The following is a 25831-nucleotide window of genomic DNA, read 5'->3' as shown; positions in this document are numbered from 1 at the left end:
ATCAGCACAAATGGGCGGCCAAAGTGCGCAAGTATTTGTACCTGAAAGGCGTGGAAACAGAATGAAGGAAGAGGTCAAGGAAGTTGGCAACCAAGTGCAAGGTAAGTGAATGCGTAAATAGACAACCAGGAGTTATCAAAAAGAGAGTGAGAGAAACAGATACAGTAAATTGGATGCAAATGGAAATGAAAAAAGACCGTGGTGATTACAAGAATGGGAAGAAAGAAACTAGAAGGGAAAATCTGTACGAAAACACAAAGGGAAGTGCCTTGCTATATTTGAGGCTCGCGCTGCTTGTCCAAGGACAAAAAAATGCCGGAGCAAATATTCACAAGATGAGGCACACGTCTGCCACAGCAAAATTCCAGAGACCATTCAACACATCCTAATGGAATGCGAAGGTATTCATCAAGTGAGACCCGTAGGGCAGCGTATGCATTCCAGAAATGCTTGGATTCAAAGTGGATGGAAGGATCAAACTGTCAGCAATCGAGATAAGCAAAAGACGATTAATGTATCGGTGGAAAAAAAACCAGGGAAGAGATTGATACTACTGGATCCATTGTGGGCATAGGTAGGGGTACATATATTGAGAAGCTTTGAGGAAAAGAGACAAAATTAAAGAAATGTATACAAAAATGCTGAATGAAAAGTATTTATAGCATATCTGATAACTTCAAGCAGGCTATATGACTATTTGTCCCAGCCCCATTTCAAAGGGGATATGCCAATAAATCATCATCGTCACGATAGGGTGTCTTGCTGCCTATGCAACATCGCACACAGTACGAGGGAGGAGGCACACATCGAGGCACTATGCACCCAAGTGTTCAAGTACCCTGTCATCGATGCGCACACACGGATGCAAAAGCGGTGCACCGGCCTCATTAATCTATTCAGTAGCGAGCCTTGGATGCCGTATCGTTATACTCCAGGTTCATACTCCAGCGTAGCGCAGCATAATCGACCTTTTCAGAAATGCGCGGGCACTATCAGCAGCAGCCACAAGGCAGTATTGGGTAGCCGAAGGACGGGTCTTCGCAGCCACCGGAAACTCGCCTATTGTTCACGCTCCCTTCTCCCACAATGCCTTTCGCATAACCGCCAGCGGTGCGGCCGCCACTGGCGATGCACGGGCATTTCAGAAAAGGTCCATTCTGCAACTCTGACAAAAAGTGGATGCTCATAAAGGCGTGCACATAGCCTGACAAAGAGCAGCCGACCGCACTCTTTGTCTTTGACAGTACGCAGCCAAGGTTCGCCTGCGCACCAAAAACGTCGGGGACTATAAACGAACCTTAAGAATACAACTAGTGTCTGCTACGTTGCAGGACAGCCAAAGAGACCCGATAGGTATCATCGTAATTGCCTGTGAAATACAATATAATAAGGACACAAAGTGAATAATAAACATAGAAAAGAGACAAAGTAGACACAATATAATCATTCGAACAACTATTTACGTTGACTGTGCCTTCTGTAGCGTCTGTACTTTGTTGTCACTTTCCTTTCTTTTTCGATAAACATTACGTTTCATTCCTATATTAACATCGGGATATAACGAACAGGTGCCATGTGACTATCACAGTCGTTGCAAGCAGGCTTGACAATTAGCATTACAGCTTACAGCAGGACACAGTTACAACCGATCACAACAAGCACTTGCTTTCGCACAAACTTCAATTTGTTTATATTCTGTTTGTTTGTGATGTGCCCAAATTCGTGGTAGGTGCTTGGTGGTCGGAGTTAACTGGACTTCCACACAGATACAAAAGCGCCGATGCACAAGGCTCATGCTCTCGTAAAACAGAAGCATTCCTCCCCGAACGAATAACAACTATTGATTCTTCAGTCTGGCACACTGGCAGAATCCAGATTAGGGGGTGTTATACGTAACAGCTAGAATAAAATGCATGTCCTTGCAACAAAACCAAAAAGTTGCCTCAAGCAATTTCTTGGTTTTGCCGATTTATTGGCACTGTCCGATACTTTCTTATCAGTCCACATCACACATCCGTGATCACAGCCTCGTTTGGTCGCTTGGCGGCTCGCACAAAGCCATGGGCATGCATCTGCATGTGCGCGATAAACATGCTGTAGCAACACACAGCGTTAGACCACTGCGCGACTCCACTCACTGATCATCTCAGACCTCCGATTCCAAGGCTAACTGATACTCTATAAAGGTCGTACGATGCGAACAGGCAGAATTAAATGCAAATGCATCCTACGCTTTCTGTATAACTCAATTCCACAAAGCACCGCAGATGTGTGACCACGCCATTACCATGAACATGGAAACAAAGGGTGTTTTATCACGCCAGTTGCCTCACGATTGTGAATGTGTGCACAATGATTAAATGGCCTTTGCTTCCAGCTCAGATTTGTGATTGCTGCCCAATCGCATGTAGAAGAACATATATTGGTCCATACAAAAATTTCCTGTTCACAATGACCCCACACAAGAGTGTACTGCAATGAAACGTCACCGAAACCGATGAATAATAAAAAAAAAAAAACTCAGCACAGGCATTGAATAGCGTATCTACCAATTGATATCAGTTATGTCACTCCCATTTTCCAACACAATTAGAGGAAACGGAAAGCTGTACAAACATCTCTCTACATATGATGGCACTACAGGTTTATAGCTGGCACAGACAATACCGGTATCGATCAGCTTCCTACTCATAAATTGACACATAGCTTGAAAGACGGAAGTGGGAAGACACAAACATTATGAGCGCTCCAACAATGGTTTTAACCGAAACTATGCAAAAAGGAATCACTAAGTGGCATGTCAGATGCCGGAACAAAAAAGCTTTTTTTCAAAAGCTTGAGTTGTTTCAAACGACTTACGAGAGCACAATTCAGGCATCTCTTGCACATGACGTTGATGACGTACCATCATGGTAGGTAATCTTTCTCATTATAACCACTTGAAAAGCACCTTGATAAACTTGAGCTAGCAAGATGCAAATAGTATATATATCATGGCGAACCTCTCTGCTGTGACACTAGGATACCATAATGTCTTCATCACTGCTCCAGAATGGCAGGCAAAGAGAAGCAACGTACAAGCGGCGGGCAAGGAGGACATTGATGCATCCTATGTGGCACTAAAGACGTTATATGTCGCGGTACTTTGGTACCATCTACCATGCACTCGCTAAATGCGGCTCTTGTCTGCGAGATCTCGCTGCACACCTCTGTATTTTTTTTTTTTTTTTTTGAAGGCCAGGTCTTCTTAGCAGGCTTCACACGGGTTGGCGTATCTGGGGTCTCATTATTTTGTAACCCTTCGCAGAAAAAAATGGTCGGCTAGGTGACTTGTACAAGTCGTATGAACATCCAGATGGTATTAAATGATACCTGTCCTTGCAGAGAATGCATTGCAATAGTCAGCATCTAAGAACATAAGAATAAATATAATTGGCCTTGTGATGCGAGTGCCTGTGTCGCTTTTGCCTTCTGCTGTGCCGCCGCCAAATACTAACAGCCGCGCCCCTCTGCCAGATGGCGTGAAGTGCCCAAATTTAGAGTTGGCAATCAAGTACAGGATAACAAAGTGTAAATAGACAACCAGGTGTCGAAAAGAAAGTAAGAGAACACAGAGAATGAATCGGATGCAAAGAATGGAAATAAAAAAGAGCATGGTGAGCTACAAGAATGGAAAGTAAGAAACTAGAAGGGAAAATATGTACAATGACATAAAGACATAAAGGGCAGTGCCTTGCTATTTGGACAATAACATACCAGAGCAAATATTTGCAACAAGATGAGACCCCGGAGGTAACGTACACATTCCAGAAGCGCTTGGATTTAAAGTGGACAGAAGCATCAACCGGTCAGCGGTCGAGATAAACAAAAGAATTTGACTTTTGGTGGAAAAAAAATTCACCGAGAATTATGGTACACCTTAATGTGAAATTTGAGCACAACTCTATACGTGTTTTCATTTCATGATATAGTGGCTGGCGCGGAACAATCTGTCTTGCGCGGCACAGTACAAACAAACCGAAGTGTGGCGTGGCTACATCGCTAATCGGGAGATCAGGAAAAGCAGCACGTGGGTGACTTGTGGGTATGATTCACAGCAGCCGCCGCAGACAGACCTCCACTCACACTTTGTTTCCATATATGGCATCAGTGGACACATTCCGCTCATGCCATCAGTGAACAGACGACAGCGTGCTACTTCGGCGCCATGTCACAGAGATTGTTGCTGCAGACCTCGTCTTTCGTAGCACTACGCTTTTCTTCTCAAGCTTTCGCCACACCCTCCTCCTCCGCTTTCCACCTCTTGGTTCCACTACACGCTCCTCCTCTGCTTTTTTTCTTCACACTCTCTTCCATATTACCACTCAATCATTCTTCGCTGTGCTCGTTTGCTCGGTTAAGCCGACGCTCAACAGAGGAACAGGCGCCTAACAAGCTGCGCTCTAAAAGCAGGTAAGTAATTGATACGACCGGATCTGTTACAGGAATAGATACCGATACGAGGTAGATCGAGAAATCTTGAGGGAAATAAAGCATTATGGAGATGCATGCGAAAATGCTAGAAGGAAAAACATGTACAGCATACCTGATTAAATCAAGCAGATTAGGTAACTTTTCGTCACCGCCTCGATTCAAAGGGTATGCCAATAAATCATCATCATCATAATAGAGTTTGGGACGAAGGAGAGCTGGATCGGAGAAGCAAGGAGAGCGCAGAGCAGCTGGTTGCACGATGTACTTGGGCGTGTTTTGAAGATGCCGCAATCACTCAGTGCTAATAGGCCCTATGCGGCAGGGTAACATGAAAGATCAAGATGATAATCGATGTGATGGGCACATTAGAAGACATACTTAAAAGCAAGAAAACCAGAAAAGCAATGAAAAGAAAAAAAAGCAATGATATTGTATGGCAAAGGCGATTGACTAGGCTGTCATGACAGAAAAGCTATAGCCATTTTCTGCAAAGATCTCGGTCTTCATCTTCACTCACGCTCCACTGAAACCAACTAGACTGCTTAAAAATGAAATCTGCGACTCACAGCAATATATGTTCCAACTATTACAGCTAATGAGCGAGCACAAACTCCATGGTTTATTGCTAACTTAGCACTGCCAAACTATATGAAAAAGAGGCAATTTAGACCTGGAAAGCATTCGAATTCTAACTCTGTATGGACGAAGTTCTACACTGCCGTAAACAGGTACATCGCGTCAGTTACACTAGCCCAAAATCATTTTTACAATTACACTCTACAATCATTGCTACGACACAATCCCAAACGAGCTTGGAAAACTATTAAACCTAACGAGTCAAATGGTACTTCATTATGTGATACTAATGGCTGCTCTATAGCTAAAGATGAAATTGCTAATGCACTAAATATCACGTTTTGCTGTCTTCTGCGCATCCCCTGATAACCCTTATCACATTTTGCCCAATTGGTGTTGCTAACATCATTAATAAACCAAAAAATTCGTCATCAGTTGGAACTGACGGTATAAACGCTGAAGTGCTCAAGGACATTAAACAGGTAACTAGTTTTATTTTATCCCGCATATTTCATCGATCACTCAATACAGAATCAGTTCCAACAGACTGGCGGAATTAAAAGGTCGTTCTTGTATTCGCAAGAAAGGTAACCGGTCATAACCAAACAATTATCGTCCCATAACCATCACCATTGTATGCTTCAAAAAAAAAAAAAAAAGGGAGCATATCATGTATTCTGAAACGGCACGCTTCCCGTCTTGTCACAACGTTTTTCACCCCAATAGGCACGGATTTCGTCTAGGCCACTCTTGTGAAACGCCAACTCATTCTTGCTTCATGAAATACACCCACACCTTGATCATAATATTCCCGTTGATGCACTGTTTCTTGATCTTAAAAATTCCTTTGATGAAGTTCCTCACTGTCACTTATTACTCAAGCTATAATGCTTTAAGAGGAAGCTTTAGCTCGGGCCCAACTCCGACACGGCCTATTCAAATACATGTAAAACGCAAAAACGTTTTTCTGAGGCAACCCTTGGGCCGATTTTAATGAAATTTGTTGCATTTCAGAGAGAAAGTTAAATTCTAGTGACTGTTGGAAGTGGAATTTCGATTTATATCCTGATTTTTCTTAAAAGGACTTTCAAATATTCGACCGTTTGAAAAAAGTAGAAGCATGCAGTCTACAAATTCATAGCTCTGCATCAAGAATAGATATTGTGGTTCTGTAAATGGCATCCATTAGATCATTCAAAGCGCACAAATTTGATATGTCATTTTACATCTTACATGAATTTGTTACGCTGGTTGCAAGGGTTCTGCAAGAGCTTTATTTCCGTATTACTAATTTTTTTTATTTTCATGTGTAACATATCAATTTTGTCCGCTTTAGATGTACTGTTAGATTCAATTCACAAAATTGTATTATCATTTTTTGTTGTTGAGTTAGAGAGTTGTAAACTTGATAGTTTCACTCCTTGAAAATTTTCGAATTTTGCCATTTTTTAATAACAAATTGACGACTTAACACAAAAATTCGAAACCAACAGTCACTAGATTTTAAGTTTTTATTGTAAATGCAACAAACCTTGTGAAATTTGGTGCAGTGGTTGCCGAGAAAAACGAATTCTCATTTTACATGTATTTAGACAGGAGCACCCGAGCTAAAGCTTCCTCTTAACTGAGATTCGTGTGTTCAACTGGATTCACGATTTTCTGATTGCCGGCAGTTCGTTGCTAACTCTAGCAGGACTTCCCTCTTGTGTACACTCTGGCATCCCCCAAGGTACTGCACTAGGCCCCCTCCTCTTTTCAATTTATATAAACAACCTGGCACTCAACATCGATTCTAACATAAAACTTCATTGCAGACGACTGTGTTCCATACCACCCCATAGCTAACATGTCTCACTTTCCCGTTTTGCAAGGGACCTTATCAAAATACACGACTGCCGTGCCAACTGGCAAATGTCCATCAATATTAGCAAGACCTTAGCATTGTCTTTTCACGAACACAATGATTACAATAGCCTCCATTTACACCCTATACAATTGTCCTATACCCTCTTCGAGCACCATTAAGTGCTTAGGCATTTGTATTTCCTGTGATCTAACACGGTCCCAACATGTTAACATTACTAATTCTGCTAATCAACCCCTGGCTTATCGTCATTGCAACCTCGCCTTGGCACCTGCCACCACAAAACTATTAGCATATAAAGCACTTGTAAGACCACCAGAACCATGGCTCAGATTCATTATCTCCAATTGCTCGAACACCAGTATAAAATCTGTAAAAGATCAGTTTGACCTTCCTTCTCCTGCCTCTTGTAGTAAAATTATGCATTTGTGTCTTCATCATGACTTTTTCTATTCCTTGCCAACACGCAATGCCTTCGTCAGACCAATCCATTGGGTATCTCGCCATTGCCAACCCAACCCCGTATATACCAAATGCACCCGCACAAAGACCGCCCAGAAATATTTTTTTACACATACAACAAGACTTTCTTTCCCCACACAAAAATGGAACCCTGATGGCGACACCGCCTTGACATTCCCACATTGGCTCGCTGTGACATCACGAATTTCGGAGATGTTTGCTTGAGCCCAGTTAAATTTTATCAGTAAAAAAAAATTCTAAGAGAGCCATACTGAACTCGGGAAGTTTCAAAAGCCTTTACTGAACCACAACGGCTGAAACGCGAACAAAAAAATTACTTCGCGATCCGTGACGTCACACTCGCGTATGGGTACTGTAGTTTCGGCGCGAAATTCAAAAATGAAACTATGACCGTAATTTTCTCTTTATAGAAACAACCTACTATCGATCAATCAACGAAAGTGATCCTCTTCAAAGTGTCCTTTTTAAGGAGTCATGAGCCATTACCGGCCGGTCACGGGTCACGTTTCCGCACTCGGTAACAGTTTCTATGGCTGCCCTGCCGGACAACCCTGGATAATTACATTACTCAATGCGCTGCGGCGATAGCGGAGCGGTAGTTCTCTTTGATGTAGGCAACTTCCGTTTCCCGTTCTTTTCTCTTCTTCCCTATTTTTTTTTTTTTTCGACTCCTGCGGGATTTACAGAGGAAACCGCTTGGAGCGGGCGTCGACCGGGCGCGAACACACGCTAACGCACAGCCGGCGAGCGTCGCGATAAGCCTAGCATGACGAGTCACTCGATAGCGCGGGTTGAGAAAAGGCGCAGCCACATTGCGCGGCGGGCAGGGTAAACACCGGGGATCGAGATTGGCCGCAACGCGACAAAAGGGGAGTTATATAAGCTGGCGGTTTTCGACTCTCGAGGGCCGATGCGTGTCGCACGTGGTAGAGCGCGCGAATCGCGGTTATCTCAAAGCCTACACAGAACGCGCGAGGGCAATTTCGGCGAGTTATCGCTATACGCTTCGAGACTCCTCCTCCCCCCCCCCCCGCCCCCCCGTATACCTTCGGTGCATTTTCGCGAAGTCGATTACAGCACGATGTTTGGAGATAGGCGATGGCGCACAGGGCCCGGCGATCTGTCAGGGGGAAACAGCGACAGTATGGCCGCTTCATCGACTAGATTAGTCGACAATTGGACGAGCGCTATTGGTTAGATTTGCAGCGAAGGAACGATGTTCGAAACTGGATTCGGTGTGTCCTACATAGTGTTGTCACCTGACCGCTTTTCAACCCGCCCGAACGGTCCCTCCTCTCCGCCTTCCTTCTCGCCGTCTTTCATCCTCCGCTGTGCTACTTCGCTCAGTTACGCCGACGCCGCGCCCGAAGCCCAGACCACACGTACGCTCGCGTCCACGCGCCTTGCGCCTGCCGCGCGTCGCGAGGAATGGTGCTTTGCATCCACAAAGGCACGCGACGGCGCGCGCTCGCTGGGCTCACTCGCACACGCCTTGGAAGACGCCACTCCGTAATTTGTGTTTCGAGATGCCTCGACACCTACAAACGTAACTGTTATGTATTTAAAGCTGTCATATCAATATCAACACAAAAAAGGACAGAATAACCACTTTCTTGCATTATATAAATATGTTTCACTGAGACTTGAATGGACAGCGCCGTGGCTGCGTAGCAACCCAAGCGAGCGAGGAGAGGAGCTGTCACCGAGTTGCGCCGCGTCTCGACGCGTACGTGCCGCGTTGCACTGTCCGCGCATGCGCGGGCGCGCGTCCGCAAGCATGTGGTCTGGGCTTAAGGGTACACTAAAGGTTACTATGAAGTCAAGTTAAAGTGATAAAGCAATGCTCTAGAGCGTCTAAGGCGTCCATATAATCGCGAACAGAGCTTTAGTAACCGAGAAATTGAGGTAAATGAATGACACCATTTGAGACTCCCCAGCGACATTCCGGTACTAGCCCGATGACGTAGGCACTCCTCATCATAATTTATGTCACTAGTACTCAACTACTCGTATTAAAAAAGATAATTTCATTAGATTGTAAGGCGGAAGAAAATGCTACTTGCCTATTTATATTCGATTATAAGAAAAATAAAATAACATTTTGACGTTACCCTTGAGTAGTACGGGTGATCGAAAGGTTTCGGTTTCGTTAGACTCTGCGCGCTCGACTTCGCGCCGCGCGCGCTTTGGAGTTTCAGTTGTTTCGTTATCGCGTCGTGCTGCGGTGGTCCTGCTAGCTCGCGAAACTTGCATTTGGAACAAGCAGCGACAATGCCACGTCCATGTGATGCCGTGGGATGCGCGAACGGTCCGCGGAACTTGGCCAAGGGCAGTTGCAGCGGCGAATCCAACATTACTTATCAATGTGTGCCAACGAGCGAACCTCTCCGTTCGAAGTGGTTAAGTGCCGTACCTCTGCCACAGCGCACTGGTAAAAAGCCGAAAAATCACGTAGTGTGCTCGCTGCACTTTCATCCAGAGGATTACGAGTTCAACACCGACTTACTGAAGTAGTGTGGAGTGCCTTTCAAAGCAGGCCGCCGTCGTAGTAGTACGCAACGACGCCGGCAGCGCGAGCCCTCAGCAGCAGGTCACGTTCATCAGTGCTTAAATCGCTGAGTCGAGCCCAGAATCCCGAGCCAATGTGTCTTTGTCAGGGTCGTCCATTGCAACACGAGCGTAGAAGTTGGCGTCATAAAATAAAGAACCAGCTTATCGTCGCGCGCTTTCCCTTCCGCTAGCCACCATGCCTAGTTGCGCTACAGTGTACTAGAACATTTTGGGCCAAAGTATTCTAGTACACTGTAGTTGCGCTTTCGCGCTGCTGTCGGCTCTGTCTTGGCTCTGTTTCTGGCCGCGCGTTTGCGTTTTGCGCAGAAAAGCCGTAGCGCCGTCTGCGGGCGCCGTTTTACTCACCGACGGCGCAAAGTCACTATGGGACAATGACGTCACCATTCCTCGATCGGAGGGCGGGCGATTTGAACTGCGCTAGAGGTACGCGGACGCTTCAGAACGCATTTTCTCTAAAGATAAGTCTCTTCTTCGCACGAAACAAGCGTTTCGAGGTTTCTGGGATGGTATTTCAACCGTCCACGTTGACTTAATATTACCCTTTAGTGTCCCTTTAAGAGCTGCGCTCTGGAACGACGATCCGTCCACCATCTTTGTTGCGTGCAGCTTGCTGTTAGTGTGCGTGCGCGCGCGCGTGTCGGTGCGCACAGCGGAAATAAATAATTTTGTTTGTATTTACGCCTCCATTTAATTAACAGTACGGCCGCATTTGAGTCTCCAGTGTGTACAGCACCCCGCGTACACTTGTAAGGAACTCTGCATCGTCTCGGTAATCAGAGACAGACGTGCGACGGACCATGTACCCATGCTTGCCCGCGCGCCAGGGCGTAAGTCATCCGAACGCGTGGCCACGTGCCCGGCGCCAGCCGCTTCCGCTTGCAAAGCGATGCCCGCCGACGCCGCAGCGCGAGCGCGCGCGTGCGGGCGGCCGAGAGGCGTCGAGTTCGCAGCGGCGGCGAACTCGAGAAGCGCCGCCCAGCTGCTGCTGCTGCTGCTGCTTACTCGCACCGCACCTATCGCCTCTGGCGCCACACGGCGCAAGCGCTTTCAACGTGACCGCAAAACCACCTCGGAATACGGCCGCTTGGCTCGTCGTCGTGTAACAAAGCACACCGCCGGTGACACGAGAGAATTTTGAGTACACCAGTGAGCATCATCGGAGCACTCTTACTTGCTCGCTGTGACTCACTGTTACGCGACAAAACAAATAAATAAGTAAACAAATGAGCAATGTTACGGTAGAACTCATCTCGTGGCGACTGTCGACGGTGATGTAAACAGTAGTTCGAGCGATGTAGCGACGGGCGATATTCCTGAAGTCACGCTTGTAGTTGGTAATTATAAGACTTTTCGTTGCTTCGACTATAATGCGACGCACACGTAATCCGATATCGTCCCACTTTGCGATGGCACTCGCTTGTCTAGGTCGCCGCCCATGAGCATGGAGGTATGACGACTCTTCACATTCCAGTAAAAGCCCTTCTACTAAGGCGAGTAGCTTTTTTCAGCGCTTCAGACAGTGTTCTTTCATTCTATGTAACCGTTTTCGAAGGCCGATCTCGCGAAGGCATTGCAACCTAACACGGCGTCTCGAAAGCCCTAGCTTCGAAGAGAGAACAATGCAAGAAGCTGAGACGCTACGCACGCCGCGAGATGCTTTAAAACGCTATACTTTGGCACGATATAATAATAGCATTCCCGTCATCGTGGCCCAGTGGTTAGATTGGGCTGCTGACCGGGAAAACAGAGGTTCCATCCCACCCGTCGGTCGCGCATTTCTTTAGAGCATTATAGGCCGTTTGGATGCATCTATACAACAGAAAACTCGAGGTCTGTATCACATAAGCGCGAGAACGTCACGTTGTGAGCGATATCGCAACTTTGTAAGGAGACGCGACGTCTTGAAAAGTAACGTCAATAATGCGAAACAGGCTTTTGAAAGCGTTTGACTATTTTCTTACATTGACCCTCATTGTCCCGATGGTGCTTCTTTTTTTCTTGACGGCGCGCATTCATGCATGCACACACACACACACACACACACACACACACACACACACACACACACACACACACACACACACACACACACACACACACACACACACACACACACGTTAAAATCACGTCGGGCTGTTGTCCCCTCTCCCGCTCTCGATACGAGCGCGTCGGAGCTGCCTCGGCCTATCTAATATTACGTAATGGAACAATGTCGGTCGAAAGAGTGGAGCGCCGCAAGTGTACGCAATATCGGATTGCAACCTCACCTATTCACGATGACGACGCCCCTTCGAGATCGTCGGCTTCGCGGATAGGCATGATAGGTGCTCGCCAAGCGACCACTCGGCTCATACGTAATGCCCCCCCTACTTTGGGATGTTAGTCGGCTGGTGAGCCGAGTGGTCGCTTGCGAGCACGTATCATGCCTATCCGCGAAGCCGACGAACTCGAAGGGGCGTCGTCATAGTGAATAGGTATGTGTATTATATATATATATATATATATATATATATATATATATATATATATATATATATATATATATATATATATATATATATATATATATATACGTATGTATGTATGTATGGCCACAATTAGTACATGACTGGGGCAGTTGGAGAACTATGGGAGAGGCCTTTGCCATGCAGTGGGCGTAACCAGGCTGATGATGATGCTGTACGTACATACATACATACATACACACACACACACACACACACACACACATACATACATACATACATACATACATACATACATACATACATACATACATACATACATACATACATACATACATACATACATACATACATACATACATACTGGGTGCGTCCCATCAAACCCAAGTGTACACATCTTCGAATTTCCCGTAGCATAATACAGAGCGCTTCAGCGAACACTTTCAAAAATTCTTAAAGGGTTGCTTGTGGCAGATGGCACAATTATAGTTCATTAGGTGGTCTACTCGAAGCGGCGGACACTACCTGCAAAAATAAAATAGAATGCGCAATCGACTAATTAAATAATCGACTATTAACTTTCTAACTAATTTCATTGTGGCCAATATTGCAATTTACAAATTCTAGCCGTGGAGTTACAAGGCTGGTCCACTCAGAACGTTTTCTCATGATGACACCAGTTTCGAGACATTAATTACCGAACTTTGCGGAGAAATGCATTGGCGTTGCCAGTTACACTTTCTTAACAAAACGTTGTTTTATGCATTCAAGCACAAAAGTAAAGGTAACATGTACACATTGTGGATACAGAAAACAAGAAAGTCCTACACCTTTCTCTCTTCTTTTTTCAAAGACAGTATCCCTTGTTCGGTGAAGTCTACCTTAGTTGCAAGGAAGTCACCAGTCTGTCGTTAACGCGGGGCCCCTTTTTATCGGCACCTAGCAAACAAAGCCGGCATGGCTATACACGCGGTCACAAACCTGTAAGGTGGGAGAGATAAGCGCGCACTTTCCTACGCCAACAAAACATCGGAGAGCTCCGCGCGAACCCTTTCCGTGTCTTTGCCGCATGTGTCACGCGTATATCACCCCTTCGTTCTAGCGATACGGAGAGCTTGCATGTTCCTGCTTTACACACACAAAAAAAAAATTAAAATTATGGGGTTTTACATGCCAAAACAACTTTCTGATTACGAGGGACGCCGTAGTGGAGGACTCCGGAAATTTCGACCACCTGGGGTTCTTTAACGTGCACCTAAATCTAAGTACACGGGTGTTTTCGCATTTCGCAGCCCCATCGAAATGCGACCGCCATGACCGGGATTCGAGCCCGCGACCTCGTGCTCGCAGCACCCCAACACCATGGCGACTGAGCAACCACAGCCGGGTTGCTTTACATATACACTACGGTAGAAAGGGGAACAACAGAGCAAAACGAAATATTAATTATGCAATCATCAAGAAGGAGAACTCGCCAAACCTGAATGATAAATCAGTAACAAGATTTTTCGTTCAGCTTTTGACGCAAGAGCATTTACACAGGATGCGCGTACGCCTTTGTTGTCGACGTGAAAGTAAAACTGCTTGGCTTCGGAGGCAGTGCAATGAGAGGCGTGAGTGAGGTCGATTCAAATAAACGCCACATCATTAATGAGGCGAATTGCAAGAATGCGACAGGAAGCGTGACGCTTTTTTTTTTTTTTTTTTTGCCCATCAAGGTAACTAGTACTACGCGACAGAATTTAAGACTAGCATTCCACTGTGCCCTAAACAAGCTATAGAGCCCCCGTTTCCGGCGATACTGGTTCCGCGGGTGAGAGGAGGGGAGAGAACACGATGGCAGCCTTCTTCCTCTCTCCCTTTCAATGCTATATGCCAGCGTTCACACACACCGCGCGAGACGACATACTCCCTCTCGAACTATATAGCACGCTAATGTCGCATCAATGCGGTTCGCCTTCCTTGCGCATTACCGCCGTTTACACGAACGCGATGCGCTATATGCATGCGATGCGGTGCGCCACTTGGTCGCGTTCACATAAACGCCGCGCTAACACAGTCACTCGAAGGACCTCGCGGGTATTTTCTTTTTACGGCCAAGCTGCAGGGGCGGATTTCGTAACTGCAACCACGACGGTTTTCGTGTAGTGGCAACGGCGGCAACGTGATCGGTATAGCAGAGGCACGACTTGCTTGGCCTCCGAGATCGCGATCTCGGAGGCCATGGGCACAAGCGCGTTGTACAGAGCGGAGCCGGCGCTGCATGCAAGGGCACGCGTCGGATACAGCGGAGAGCAGAAGTGTCAAGCTTGGATATAGTGAAGTGTTTGAACATACTCGAGTATTTGCGAATGGACTGCACCTAGCTCATCTAGTGGCGTGATTGTAGTAACGTTTCGGGCAGACATCGGGCAGTGGCAAACCAGACTTCCTAGCACTTCCGAAGTATGCGGGAACTCAAATTACATAGCTTCGTTGTCTTTGGCATAAGAGTTGCTAGGATTTGCATAAATCTGCGGATCTTTTGTCCATTTGTTTGCACACCGCTTCCTCCTCAAGGTCCGTGGGTGCAAGAGAATGAATGAATGAATGAATGAATGAATGAATGAATGAATGAATGAAATCGTTCGGAGAGCTAACCGGAAGCGTCAGCAATACTGCCAGCGTATATAAGAGTCCACACTGTTCTCGCTCTGGGCGTGGTCGTAAAGAAGGGATGAACGAGGCACGGCCTCTGTAACCTAATCTGTAACCAAAGCCTAGTATAAACAAGCGCGTTCCCGCTTAGCTGGAAACGCCCGCCGACGTCATTCAGTGCTCAAATTACGCGTTGTTCCTGTGACAGTGGTTTAAAACTGCACGGAGGGCTCTCGGATTGTGCAACAGTAGCTGAACGCATGAATCAACGACCTGACAAACGTTGTTTACCATCCGCGAGCCCCCGGAAGGCAATTCATAAGCTAAAGTGATTCTTAGTAGTGCAGTCCGTCTCCCTGCCTTTTCCTTATGACTTCCCCCTTAGTAGCGCAGTCGGCGTCAAAAATTTACAGACCGCGCGGAATGTCCAAAAAAGTCTGCACATTTCCACATCCCCCGATACACACAGCCAGATACTCGAAATTGAGGCATGTTACTGTAGTAATGTGTCCGAACAACCGCGTTCAGCAGTTCAACTAGTTGCGGTCATAAAGTTCTTGAATAATCAACGCTCTCTGAGATCCCGCGGTCCGCAAACTCTTGACGCCTACTGCACATTGTTGTGAAGCTGGAGGTCCGAGTAAGCATACCATGGCTACTGCCATGCCAGATGCTGGGGGAAAGAGAGGTCCAGAGCGACGTCCTATACTATGAGAAAATAAAGTTTTGTGTACAAAATTTACACGTTTGATGTTCACAAGAAGAAGGCTGCATGGTCATTGGAACACACGACATGTCGGAGAGCCTCTACATGTCCGAGCACTCTACACTAAAGGGCTATACGCTTACGTGACACTCAAGCTCCTCTTGCGGTAGTCGGTTGCCCTCTTTCGCTCTACCAGGGAATTCCATGTCCTTGTTCGCAAAATGCCACCCATGGAGTCGCACCACTACGCCGCACTCCCGCCTTTGCTTTCCGACCTTCGAAACCGCCGACGACACAATGAAGAGGTCATTGCACGTGAAACAGGGGTCGGTGCAGTTCCCACGGGAGTCGTCGGCGCTCCACGCTTGTAGCGATTTCAAGAATCTCGGGTGTTCGCAGTCGCCACTGCTTCACCCCGAAGGGAAGCTTCTTTCTTTGCCGTTTATAGAGAGACAGCGTGACCCATGACGCAGTGCCCTTTGTGGCTCCAGAACACGTTTCGTTTGTCAGCTCTAGGTCGTCGAACAGACAGAGAAGCGACACATGCGCGTCGTCAATTACCTTGAGGTTACGCTGGTTACGTCGCGAGCTCTTTGACGTCAAAAAAGAAGACGATGAAGCGAAGATGGCGTCCTAAAATTGCATGCTTGCCGGTGAAGCACCTTTTGTCCAGGCGGAACGCGCCAGGCATGACAAAATGCAGCGGTAAATAAGCAATACAGCAGACGACACGCGAGTGGCGCTAGCGAAGAAATAGGAGAGGGAGAATAGCTCTTGAATAACAAAAAAAGAAATGATCCGTTAATTCGACCCCGCAACTCGGCGGACACTTGAGCTTCGTGAATCGACACCTTTCTGGCAGTGTACAGACGTGTGGGGAGCTTTGTGTTACTGACCTACAAGATATCGAGTGCACGAGGCCCAGGGAAACATCGCAAAAGGAAACTAAACGTATAGTAGCTTTTAGAGGACGCTTCTTACGTTCATATAAATGAATAGAAAGGGAACAGAACTTAATTGAAACAGGGCCCGTACATTCACAAAAAGCTCTCATGCTATAGTTACTCCTATGAAAAAAAAAAAGACAACTCCAGTGAATACTGACGCTGGACACACTATCGGCGAAGGAGGCCGGCCTGTGGCAAAGATCCCTTACGAACGAACACTTTTGCGAATTCGGCCACAAAGATTAAAAGTCAAACAGACACGCAGTTACGCGTGCCACATTTAATTCAAATTTCTTCAGTACAACCTTTGGAACGAGAGGAGTATACGCGCTGGGATGGTGGCCTAGTTAGCGCTTGACTAATTAGGTCACGATCACACGGACACTCATCTCGTTCCTAGAAAATGTGCGACGTAGTATGCCAACTTCATGTTCGTCCAATCTAATCATGTTTTAACATATATATTCGCCGGAGCCCAAATGACGTCGTCGCTTTTGACGCACCCCACACGACGTAGACATAGGTATACGTACGATCGTATAACAAACACGTAGTTGCTGATGACGTCACAATCCACGTTTCCCTCGCTTACGCTCGTCCACTACCCACGTAGGAACCCAACAATCGTCATGTAAAAGCTCGCTTCGAACCCGTCGGCGCAGATGTGCTTTTGCTTGCCGTACGATGCGTCTTTCGACGTGGTCGTCGGCGTGCTGCTGTAGTCTCACGCACGTACGCGCCCGACCCATCCATACACACTTCTCAATTTACGAAAAACTTTGTTTCATCCCTGTGAATAATTGACCTAGGTAAACGTACTTCTTCACAGACTCTGGCGGCCGACGCGATGCTGAACTCTTGTTCCTTTGCCCGGCTATTTATCATTATCTTTGTCTTCTGCATATTAATCTTCAACCCCACTCTTACACTCTCTCTGTAAAGGTCCTCAATCATTTGTTGTAACTCGCCTGCATTGTTGCTGAATAGAACAATGTCATCGGCGAACTGGAGGCTGCTGAGATATTCGCCATCGATCTTTACTCCTAAGCCTTCCCAGTTTAATAGCTTGAATACTTCTAAGCACGCAGTGAATAGCATTGGAGAGATTGTATCTCCCTGTATAACCCCTTTCTTCATAGGTATCTTCCTGCTTTTCTTGAAAAATTCACAGAAGAATAAGAATGGGTTGGATCGCATACGACAGACATTGCCAGCTCTTGACTGGAAGCTTACCATTATCAATGAAAAGGAAGGTGGACAATCAGTGCATTTTACCGGTGCTGACATATAGTGCAGAGACTTGGAGAGTGATAAAGAAGCTTGAGAACAAGTTAAGGACCGTGTAAGGAGCGGTGGAACGAAAAATGCTAGGCATAACGTTAAAAGACAGAAAGAGAGCGGTTTGGATCGGAGAGCAAATGGGTTTAGGCGATATTCTAGTTGACATTAGGAGAAAAAATGGAGCTGGGCAGGTCATGTAATGCCCAGGGTAGATAACCGTTGGGCCATTAGGGTTACAGAATGGGTACCAAGAGAAGGAAAACGCAGCTGAGGACGACAGAAGACTAGGTGAGGCGATGAAATTAGGAAATTCGCGCGGGCGCTAGTTGGAATCGGTTGGCGCAGGACAGGGGTAATTGGAGATCGCAGGGAGAGGCCTTCGTCCTGCAGTGGACATAAAACAGGCTGATGATGATGATGGTGATGATGGTGATGTTTCATCTGGTAACGGTTTTCGAAACCCCAAACAATTATGTATAGCCAGGTGTATCTGCAAAATTTATTCGCATAACAGCGATTCCCACAGTGCGTGGGATCTGCAAAATTTTACGCTTCTAAAGTAAATTTTGGGTTGGCGTTTTCTTAGCCACTAATTCGGTTACTGTTCCCAGCGAGGCAAATGTCTGCCAAATGCTTGCCTTTGAAGGCAACAAATACTAGTATTGACACGGCCTTCCGCTTGCACAGGTCACTTGCAGGCTGACTTCACAACAAAATAAATGTTTCAAAGCAAGAGGCAGAGTTGAAGTGATCAATTACCATGCGGTCGAACGGGCCAGTCTCAGGCTGGAGCCAATGTTATTGACAATGAGACTTCTCTTTTGTCGAGGCAATGCCTGCGTCCCGGCGAAGACGAGGTCCCCTTGTCGAAACGTTGGCTCCAGCCTGAGACGTCTCTTGTTCTACCACCACTGTTGGGTCGCTGCACGCTTAACGTGTGCGTTACTCTTGCACACAAATAAGCGAAAAGCACGGCAGACACGCGACTCAGCACGTTTGTAGAAAGGGTTTGACGCGCCTCGCGTTCGGTATTTCCGATGTTCTGCGGTTTTGGTAACTTATACCCATGCCGCTAAATATATTGCGCCAATCTTAGGTATAAGTTACTCTCCGTCATAGTGGTCGCACCAACGAAATTGAGATCAAGAGCAAATCGTTTTGTATACTGCAACTTTGTGCTAAAATGTACCCTTTTTCACCAACCTGAAAGGAAACCACGCTACCCTCCCATGTTCATTCGTGCTTCCCTTACGTTTCAAGTTCAAATAAGCGGAGTCTGTTCTTCTCTGGCGATTCAAGTCCGCTTCCTCTGAACTCAAAAGCTATATCGTCTCGCAATGCCTCGACTTACCATTACATACCGCAAAGACCAGCCGTGCTTTCTTACGATTTTTTTTTATCTTTTCCAAATGAAGCTATGTCTAAACAAGATTTTACGTTCCGACTACTTAGTGTGGCAACTTACTCGTAAAAAAAAAACGAGAGAAACAAAGGCGTTGCGATTACATGATTCGTTCTATACGAATGAATCGGTTCAGTGTACTTGGGGCAAGTGGTGAAGATCTTTTGTATTAGTATCGATATTACCATCGATAGCGCGCCATCAATAATACTATTGAGAGCGCACTATTGATATTCATAATACTATACTGCGAGCACTATCGATAATGCTAAATCATGCGACATACCTCACTTAGACATTGCCACATTAACTTGGCGACGTTTCCCTGCTCATAACTGAGTGAACTCTAGTTACTGTGTGCTTTTTGTTCATTTATCGCGATATCTCTCCCGATATCACTAGCCAAGAATGATAAAACTATCGATCGCTTTGTCAAATAAGCGAACAGCCGCAGTCATATCGATGGTACTACCATAGGTAGTTTTATAGCGAAATATCGCAATTCTATATGATAACGCTATCGATATATCGGCGGTCTTTTTTTCGATAAAGAATTAATTGTTGGACTGGTTGGCCTTGCATTGCCGATGCATACCGCAAAAAAAAAAAAAAAACGACGCGCCTTTGTCTTTCCTTCCTGTTTGCGTCGTATTTTTGTTGCGCTCAGGTTTTTTTATCCATACTACCAAAAAGAAAAGAAGAGGAAACTAGCGATAATATCGACAGTTTTGCGACACTACTCGTGGCACGAAGTGATGCAGCGACATCCACGGGTCAAACCGTTTATATTAGACTTCCAACGGCACGCGAACACGTCACCCGCAGTTCCAATGTTTGTCCAAACGCATCCGCAACTACACCGCAGTTTTACTCAACTCAGCGCCCCACCGGCGCCGTATAATGGAAGAGACGTGGGTTACGCGTAAACAAGTGAACGCTCGGGGATGTTTTTGCCGCCAAGTTTGATTTCCGGTTTTCTTTTTTTTTTTTTTTTTTTTCGTCCCCGGACATTTTTGGCAATGCTCACACGCCAGGCAAAAGGAGACTTCAAGCATGGCCGATACTCTTCGAGCTGCACATTTCAGAACAGCGACTCGTCTATCGGAGCGGCGCATCGCAAAAGAAAAATTGGCGTTGCGAGGCAACTGGCGTTGTTCGCAACCTAAGAGCAAGGAACACGCTTTGAGCATGTGAAGTCAAAGTCGATTATTTCGGGGGCGAGCACTCACGGGCTCCATACGAGACCTCCGCGCGTGCAGCTCCTGAAACGCCAAATTTCGCTTTCGTTTTTATTAACCTCCGGAGAGTTCTCGTTAATTAATTAACCGCAACTGACGAGCGCGGGGACAAGGCCAGGACGCGCCCAACGACTCACCTTCTTCATGGTCTCGTCGTCGACGATGGGCTCGGGCTCGGCCCAGTCGACGGCCACCTCGTAGCCTCCCCACAGGGTCATCTTGCCCGGGATCATGCGTCGGCGGGCCACCGCGGCCGCCTTGTGGTCCGCGTACTCGACGAAGGCGAAGCCGCGGTTGCGCGTCTTGTCCGCCACGTTGGGGTACAGGATCACGTCCACCACGCCCTCGGTGACGCGCCGCATCTCCTCGAGCACGTCCTCGCGGCTCTTGTCGCGCGGCAGGCCGCCCACGAACAGGCGGCAGTTGTCCAGCGACTCGCACACGCCCACCCGACGGCCCCGCCGGATCTCCCGCTCGTCGAGGTCGCGCACGGCGATCCGGGCCTCGCGTCGCGTCGAGTACGTGGCGAACGCGTAGCCCCGGTTCGAGCCGGCGAAGTCCATCATGAGCCGCACCTCGTACAGCCGGCCGGCCCGCTCCAGGAAGGGCACCAGCTCGTCCTCGTACAAGTCGCGGGGCAGCTTGCCGACGAACACCTCGCAGCCCTTCGGGGGCGGCTCGCCCTGCCAGAAGGGCGGCGGCCCGTAGCGCCGCTGTCCGTTGTCCTGGACCATGGGGTACCCCGTCCGGTCCATGAGCGTCAGGAGGCGCCTCTCCTTCGGCGGGAGGACCGAGACGGACTTCCTGGTGGACGCGGCGTCGGCGGCGCAGGAGGCCAAAGAAGACGACCTGGAAGAGGAGCCCTGCGATCCGCCCGCTCTCTCGTGGCCGGCCGCAACGGAGCTGGATCGGCCGTCGCCCTGCGTCGGACCGTGAATCCCGGACTCCGGCATCGCCCCGGGATGAGGATAGTAGCAGCCGTCGGCGTAGTAGTAGTGCAACGGCGTCCCGGCGAGCTGCTGCTGGGAAGGGCCTCGCCGTCTTCTGTGACCGGGCTGCTGCCGGTTGTTGTAGCCGCGCTCGCCGGACCCCCTGCAAACGTTGCAGGGTAGTACGTGACTTCTCTCTTTTTTCTTTCTGTCAGCGGATGTGACGACTCGGAGGTAAACGCGCCGCGGATTTCAGGAACGGCGAGCTCGGCTCGCCCGTCTGAAGCATTTCTTTAGATCGCTAAATCGGCAGTCCATTCCACTCGCAGCTGTGGTCGCGCGCTTCACTTAACACTGCATGCGACGCGAGGAGAAAAAAGAAAGGTGAGCTACGCGCCCGTCTCCCCCGACTCGCGTGCGTGCGATATTGCACCGTGGACGTCGACAACCGCTCTGCGCCCAAGGTCCGCCTGCCGGCCAGCGGTCTCGCCGCTGGCTTACCCTCCCTCGCGATGTGCGTACAGTTACGTCTCCGTTCCCTTTCCAACGTGCCCCCCCCCCCCCCCCCTATTCGCCATCCGATACACGAGCCTGTTCTTGCTCGCGTACACAAACGCTTGGGGCGTGTGTGTGTGTAAGCGGGTGCGGGGAGTAGTGGAGGAGGGGGAGCACTGAGACTTTGTCCCCTCCGCCGCCGCCGCTACGCAACAGCCACCCACGCACACGGCTGGCGAGGGAGTCAACACGAGGAGGAGGGACGGTGAAAGGAGAAAGACTACGGAGGAACGAGAGCGATGCGCGCCGAGAGGTGGGTGGGATTCTTTACTAACCTGCGGCCACCGATAAGCGGCCGCGGTCGCAGAGATAAAACAGTTTAGACAAAGGAGCCTGGAAGAAGGACGTGGCACGGGAGGAGGAAAGAGAGAGGACGCGCGGGGCACACGGAAGGGAGGAGTGCGCGGAGATCGGAGATATTGCGTTGACACGTCGTCGTTTGATGTCGAGCCGTATCTCGCTCGCTATAGTGTCCGCGCTGTCTCTCACTAAACGTTCCGGTCCCTTCTCTCTTATCTCCGCGAAAACACGTAAGCCGTCGATGCAACGCGCTACAGATCGAACTGGCCGCGGCACGTATGCGCACATTTTTCACATACTCAGCCACCCGTGCAAGTTGGTCCGACGGTTGGTTTCGAATCCTGTTCCCTCAGCACATCAGCCCGATGCGCGACCCAGTGACCCAGGTAGGCGGGAAAACGGTTACATACATACATACATACATACATACATACATACACACACACACACACACACACACACACACACACACACACACACACACATACATACATTCCTCGGAAAGTGTGTTAAGTACCCCAAGAAATCCTAGCGCATTAAAAGAAAGGGCGGCGATGGAACCAGAGACTACCACCGAACGGTTGGTTTCGAACCCTCTAACCTCTGCACAGCAGCCCGATGCGTTACGCTTGGCGGGAAAGCGGTTAGACAGACAGACAGACAGACAGACAGACAGACAGACAGACAGACAGACAGACAGACAGACAGACAGAGACAGACAGACAGACAGACAGACAGACAGATAGATAGATAGATAGATAGATAGATAGATAGATAGATAGATAGATAGATAGATAGATAGATAGATAGATATGTTCACATAGCTAAGTGCATAAGCACAGCAGGCGCGTCTCCTGACTTCGAGAGGCCAATCCTTACATGCGACTTTTCGCGGATTCTTGTCGATTTAGAAACCGTCCTGCCCCCCCCCCCCCCCCCCCCCCCCCGCCCTTCTTTCTACAAGATCGTCAACCGTTCAGCGGGAGCGTTACATTATGTGTTATACAATAGCCTTCGTGACAGTTCGCAGAGCAAGCATGACCTCGGGAAAAAAAAAAACCTTGCGTTTTAAAAACGTGTCGTCCCTGGGCGGTGACAGTCACCTAGCCTGCTTGAGTTAATAAGATTTGCTACTGACCCTCTTCGCGAAACAGCTTGCTCTAGAGAAACGAGATGGCGCTTTCGGCAGCACGCCGGCACGTTGCCTCAGCGAAAGCGCACGAATACGAAAACATTACCTCTTCTGCCCAGCTTCTGTGCGATCAGCTGTCGGAAACGTAACTGGACTTTAGCTAACCCACTGTGTTCCATTCATGTTGCAAAATATGAAGCGGTGAATTGAAGGTGTGTACAGTAGTTGGCTGCAAAAATTATGACTGGCATATTAAAAAGTGGAATCGAATGTGTTTGTCCAAGTTCACGGACCGCTGCTACATAAGCACTGCCTGTGTTGCCGGCTCTTCGAGTTGCACGGCTTCCCTTGTGGATAAAAAAAAAATTCACTCGTCCGCCAGCGTTGTAATTGTCGCGCTATAACCTCGTAGGAAAAGACTTCAAAACCGGACGATCTGCGCGATTGAGCACCGCTCGCTATACGGTGGCAAAGGGAGTACCGCCGCTTCTTAATTGGCATATAGTGAGTTTCTCGCACGTTATCCACACACACACACACACACAAACACACACACACACACACACACACACACACACACACACACACACACACGCACGCGCGCGCAAACTGACACCCTCTCTATCGCTAACGTATCAATAAGTGAACGGGCGCACACTTGAATCGATGCGTCGAATCATGGGTGACGGCGGCTATACCGGCAGCATACTAATATTCGAAGCTCAACTGGCTGAACGTTTCGTAACGGTCCACATAGTAAGCGAGTGACTAGCGATAATACGTATTTGTTACAAGCTATTACAACGTACATAGACAACTGAACACAGCCACGAGCGATCACGCAGAAAATAAACAACCAGACAGTGACCGCCCGGGGAACTTCACTGAGTAAGAAACTTGACAAGCCGCTGCTTAAATGTATTCGATGAATAAACAACGAAGAGATAAACACACTGATACTGATTCAATTCATAAGCAGAAAATTAGGATAGCTTGGAAAACATTTTTAGCCCCGCTTTTATTACAAGCACCGTATACGCTGCTCTCGCCGTTTGGACAAAGCGTAATGAGCTCCGAAAGCGCTTACACGTCCTTTGAGGTTGTAGCCAAAGCTTCGAGTGTCGTCCACCCAGTTACCGTCTACGATATCCGCCGAAACATCGGATTGCAGAGCCGCACCGACGTCAGGTACACCCATTGTAAACACAGAGGCAACGGAGGCAGCTGAAGCAAACAATGGACGCCGCACCACGTGATCAAACATGGCAGCGCCCACGGGATCGCCGTGAAAAGGGTCAATACATGTTTTTCATTCTAGCATTTTTGTATACCTCTCCTTAAGCTTTCTTCTTCTCTTCCACCGCTACTTATGCATGTAACGGATCCGGTCGTATCAATCTCTTTCCTGTTTTTTTTTTTTTTCCCCACTAATACTCGAAAGTTCTCTTGCTTATCTCGACTGCTGACCGGCTGATGCTTCCTTCCACTTTAAATCCAACCGCTCCGGGAAGGTGTACGTTACCTACGGGTCCCACTGGGTGAATCCCTTCGCATTCCACTAGGATGTGCTGAGTGGTCTCCAGATTTTTGCTGCAGCCTACACATGCCCCATCATGTTGCATCACGTGAACATATACACCAGCCCCACCAACTTAGTCGTCTGTTGCAAAGCCGGGCGATTAATTCATGCCAGACAAAAAAAAAATCACACGTGCTTTACACTTTACGTACTGCTCAATAAACTTTCGCTTGAAAAAAAATCGCACAAGTTTTGCGGTAATTGTAAAGAGCTGCAAAAAGAGTGGTTATGTAAACATTACTTGAAGGCTTTAGGTATTCGCATTCATTAGTGAGACACACTGTAAAATAATTTACACCCTAAAAAGTGAAAAAGGGTGTCAATGTGTCTATAACTCACACCCTTAGGGTGTCCGTTTGCGCCCTTTTTCACTTTTAAGGGTGTAAATTATTTTACAGTGCAGTGTTTCTAATGGTAAGGTATAACACCGAAAGCAAACTAAATCCCAGTGGTACATGGTCCGTCAGCGCTGGGGCACATAATTTTAGAATTCGCTGTCACCGGCCTAGGAAAACGGCGAGATATATGCTGCACTATCATCGGGACCGCCCCACCGAGGCGGCACGATTCCACGCCCGCACGCTCGTTTGCAGAGAGAAAAAAAAAGAAAGAGAACTGGCTATATTCAGAGAAGAATGCTTCACACTGCCGCCGCCCTCTGGACTGGCACATAAATCCGCCCCTGTCTTACGC

The 25831-nt window shown here is 47.8% G+C and overlaps 1 protein-coding gene across 3 annotated transcripts in view; it reads right to left on the bottom strand.

Moving 5' to 3' along the window:
• Positions 1-25831, bottom strand: part of LOC126539048 (probable RNA-binding protein 46) — a 61022-nt gene that overhangs the window by 24909 nt on the left and 10282 nt on the right. For 2 of the 3 annotated variants that reach the window (XM_050185757.3, XM_050185758.3), the window contains exon 2: positions 20781-21735. In XM_050185757.3, coding sequence (XP_050041714.1) covers positions 20781-21735 — 955 coding nt within the window. Of the gene's footprint in view, positions 1-20780; positions 22059-25831 lie in introns of those variants that run through there. The other variant, XM_055075155.2, reaches the window with a different exon arrangement.

Source organism: Dermacentor andersoni, chromosome 11 (genome assembly GCF_023375885.2).
Source record: "Dermacentor andersoni chromosome 11, qqDerAnde1_hic_scaffold, whole genome shotgun sequence".
Taxonomy (NCBI): domain Eukaryota; kingdom Metazoa; phylum Arthropoda; class Arachnida; order Ixodida; family Ixodidae; genus Dermacentor; species Dermacentor andersoni.
The sequence above is the reverse complement of the archived record's forward strand: the minus strand, read 5'-3'. Positions and strand labels throughout refer to the sequence as shown.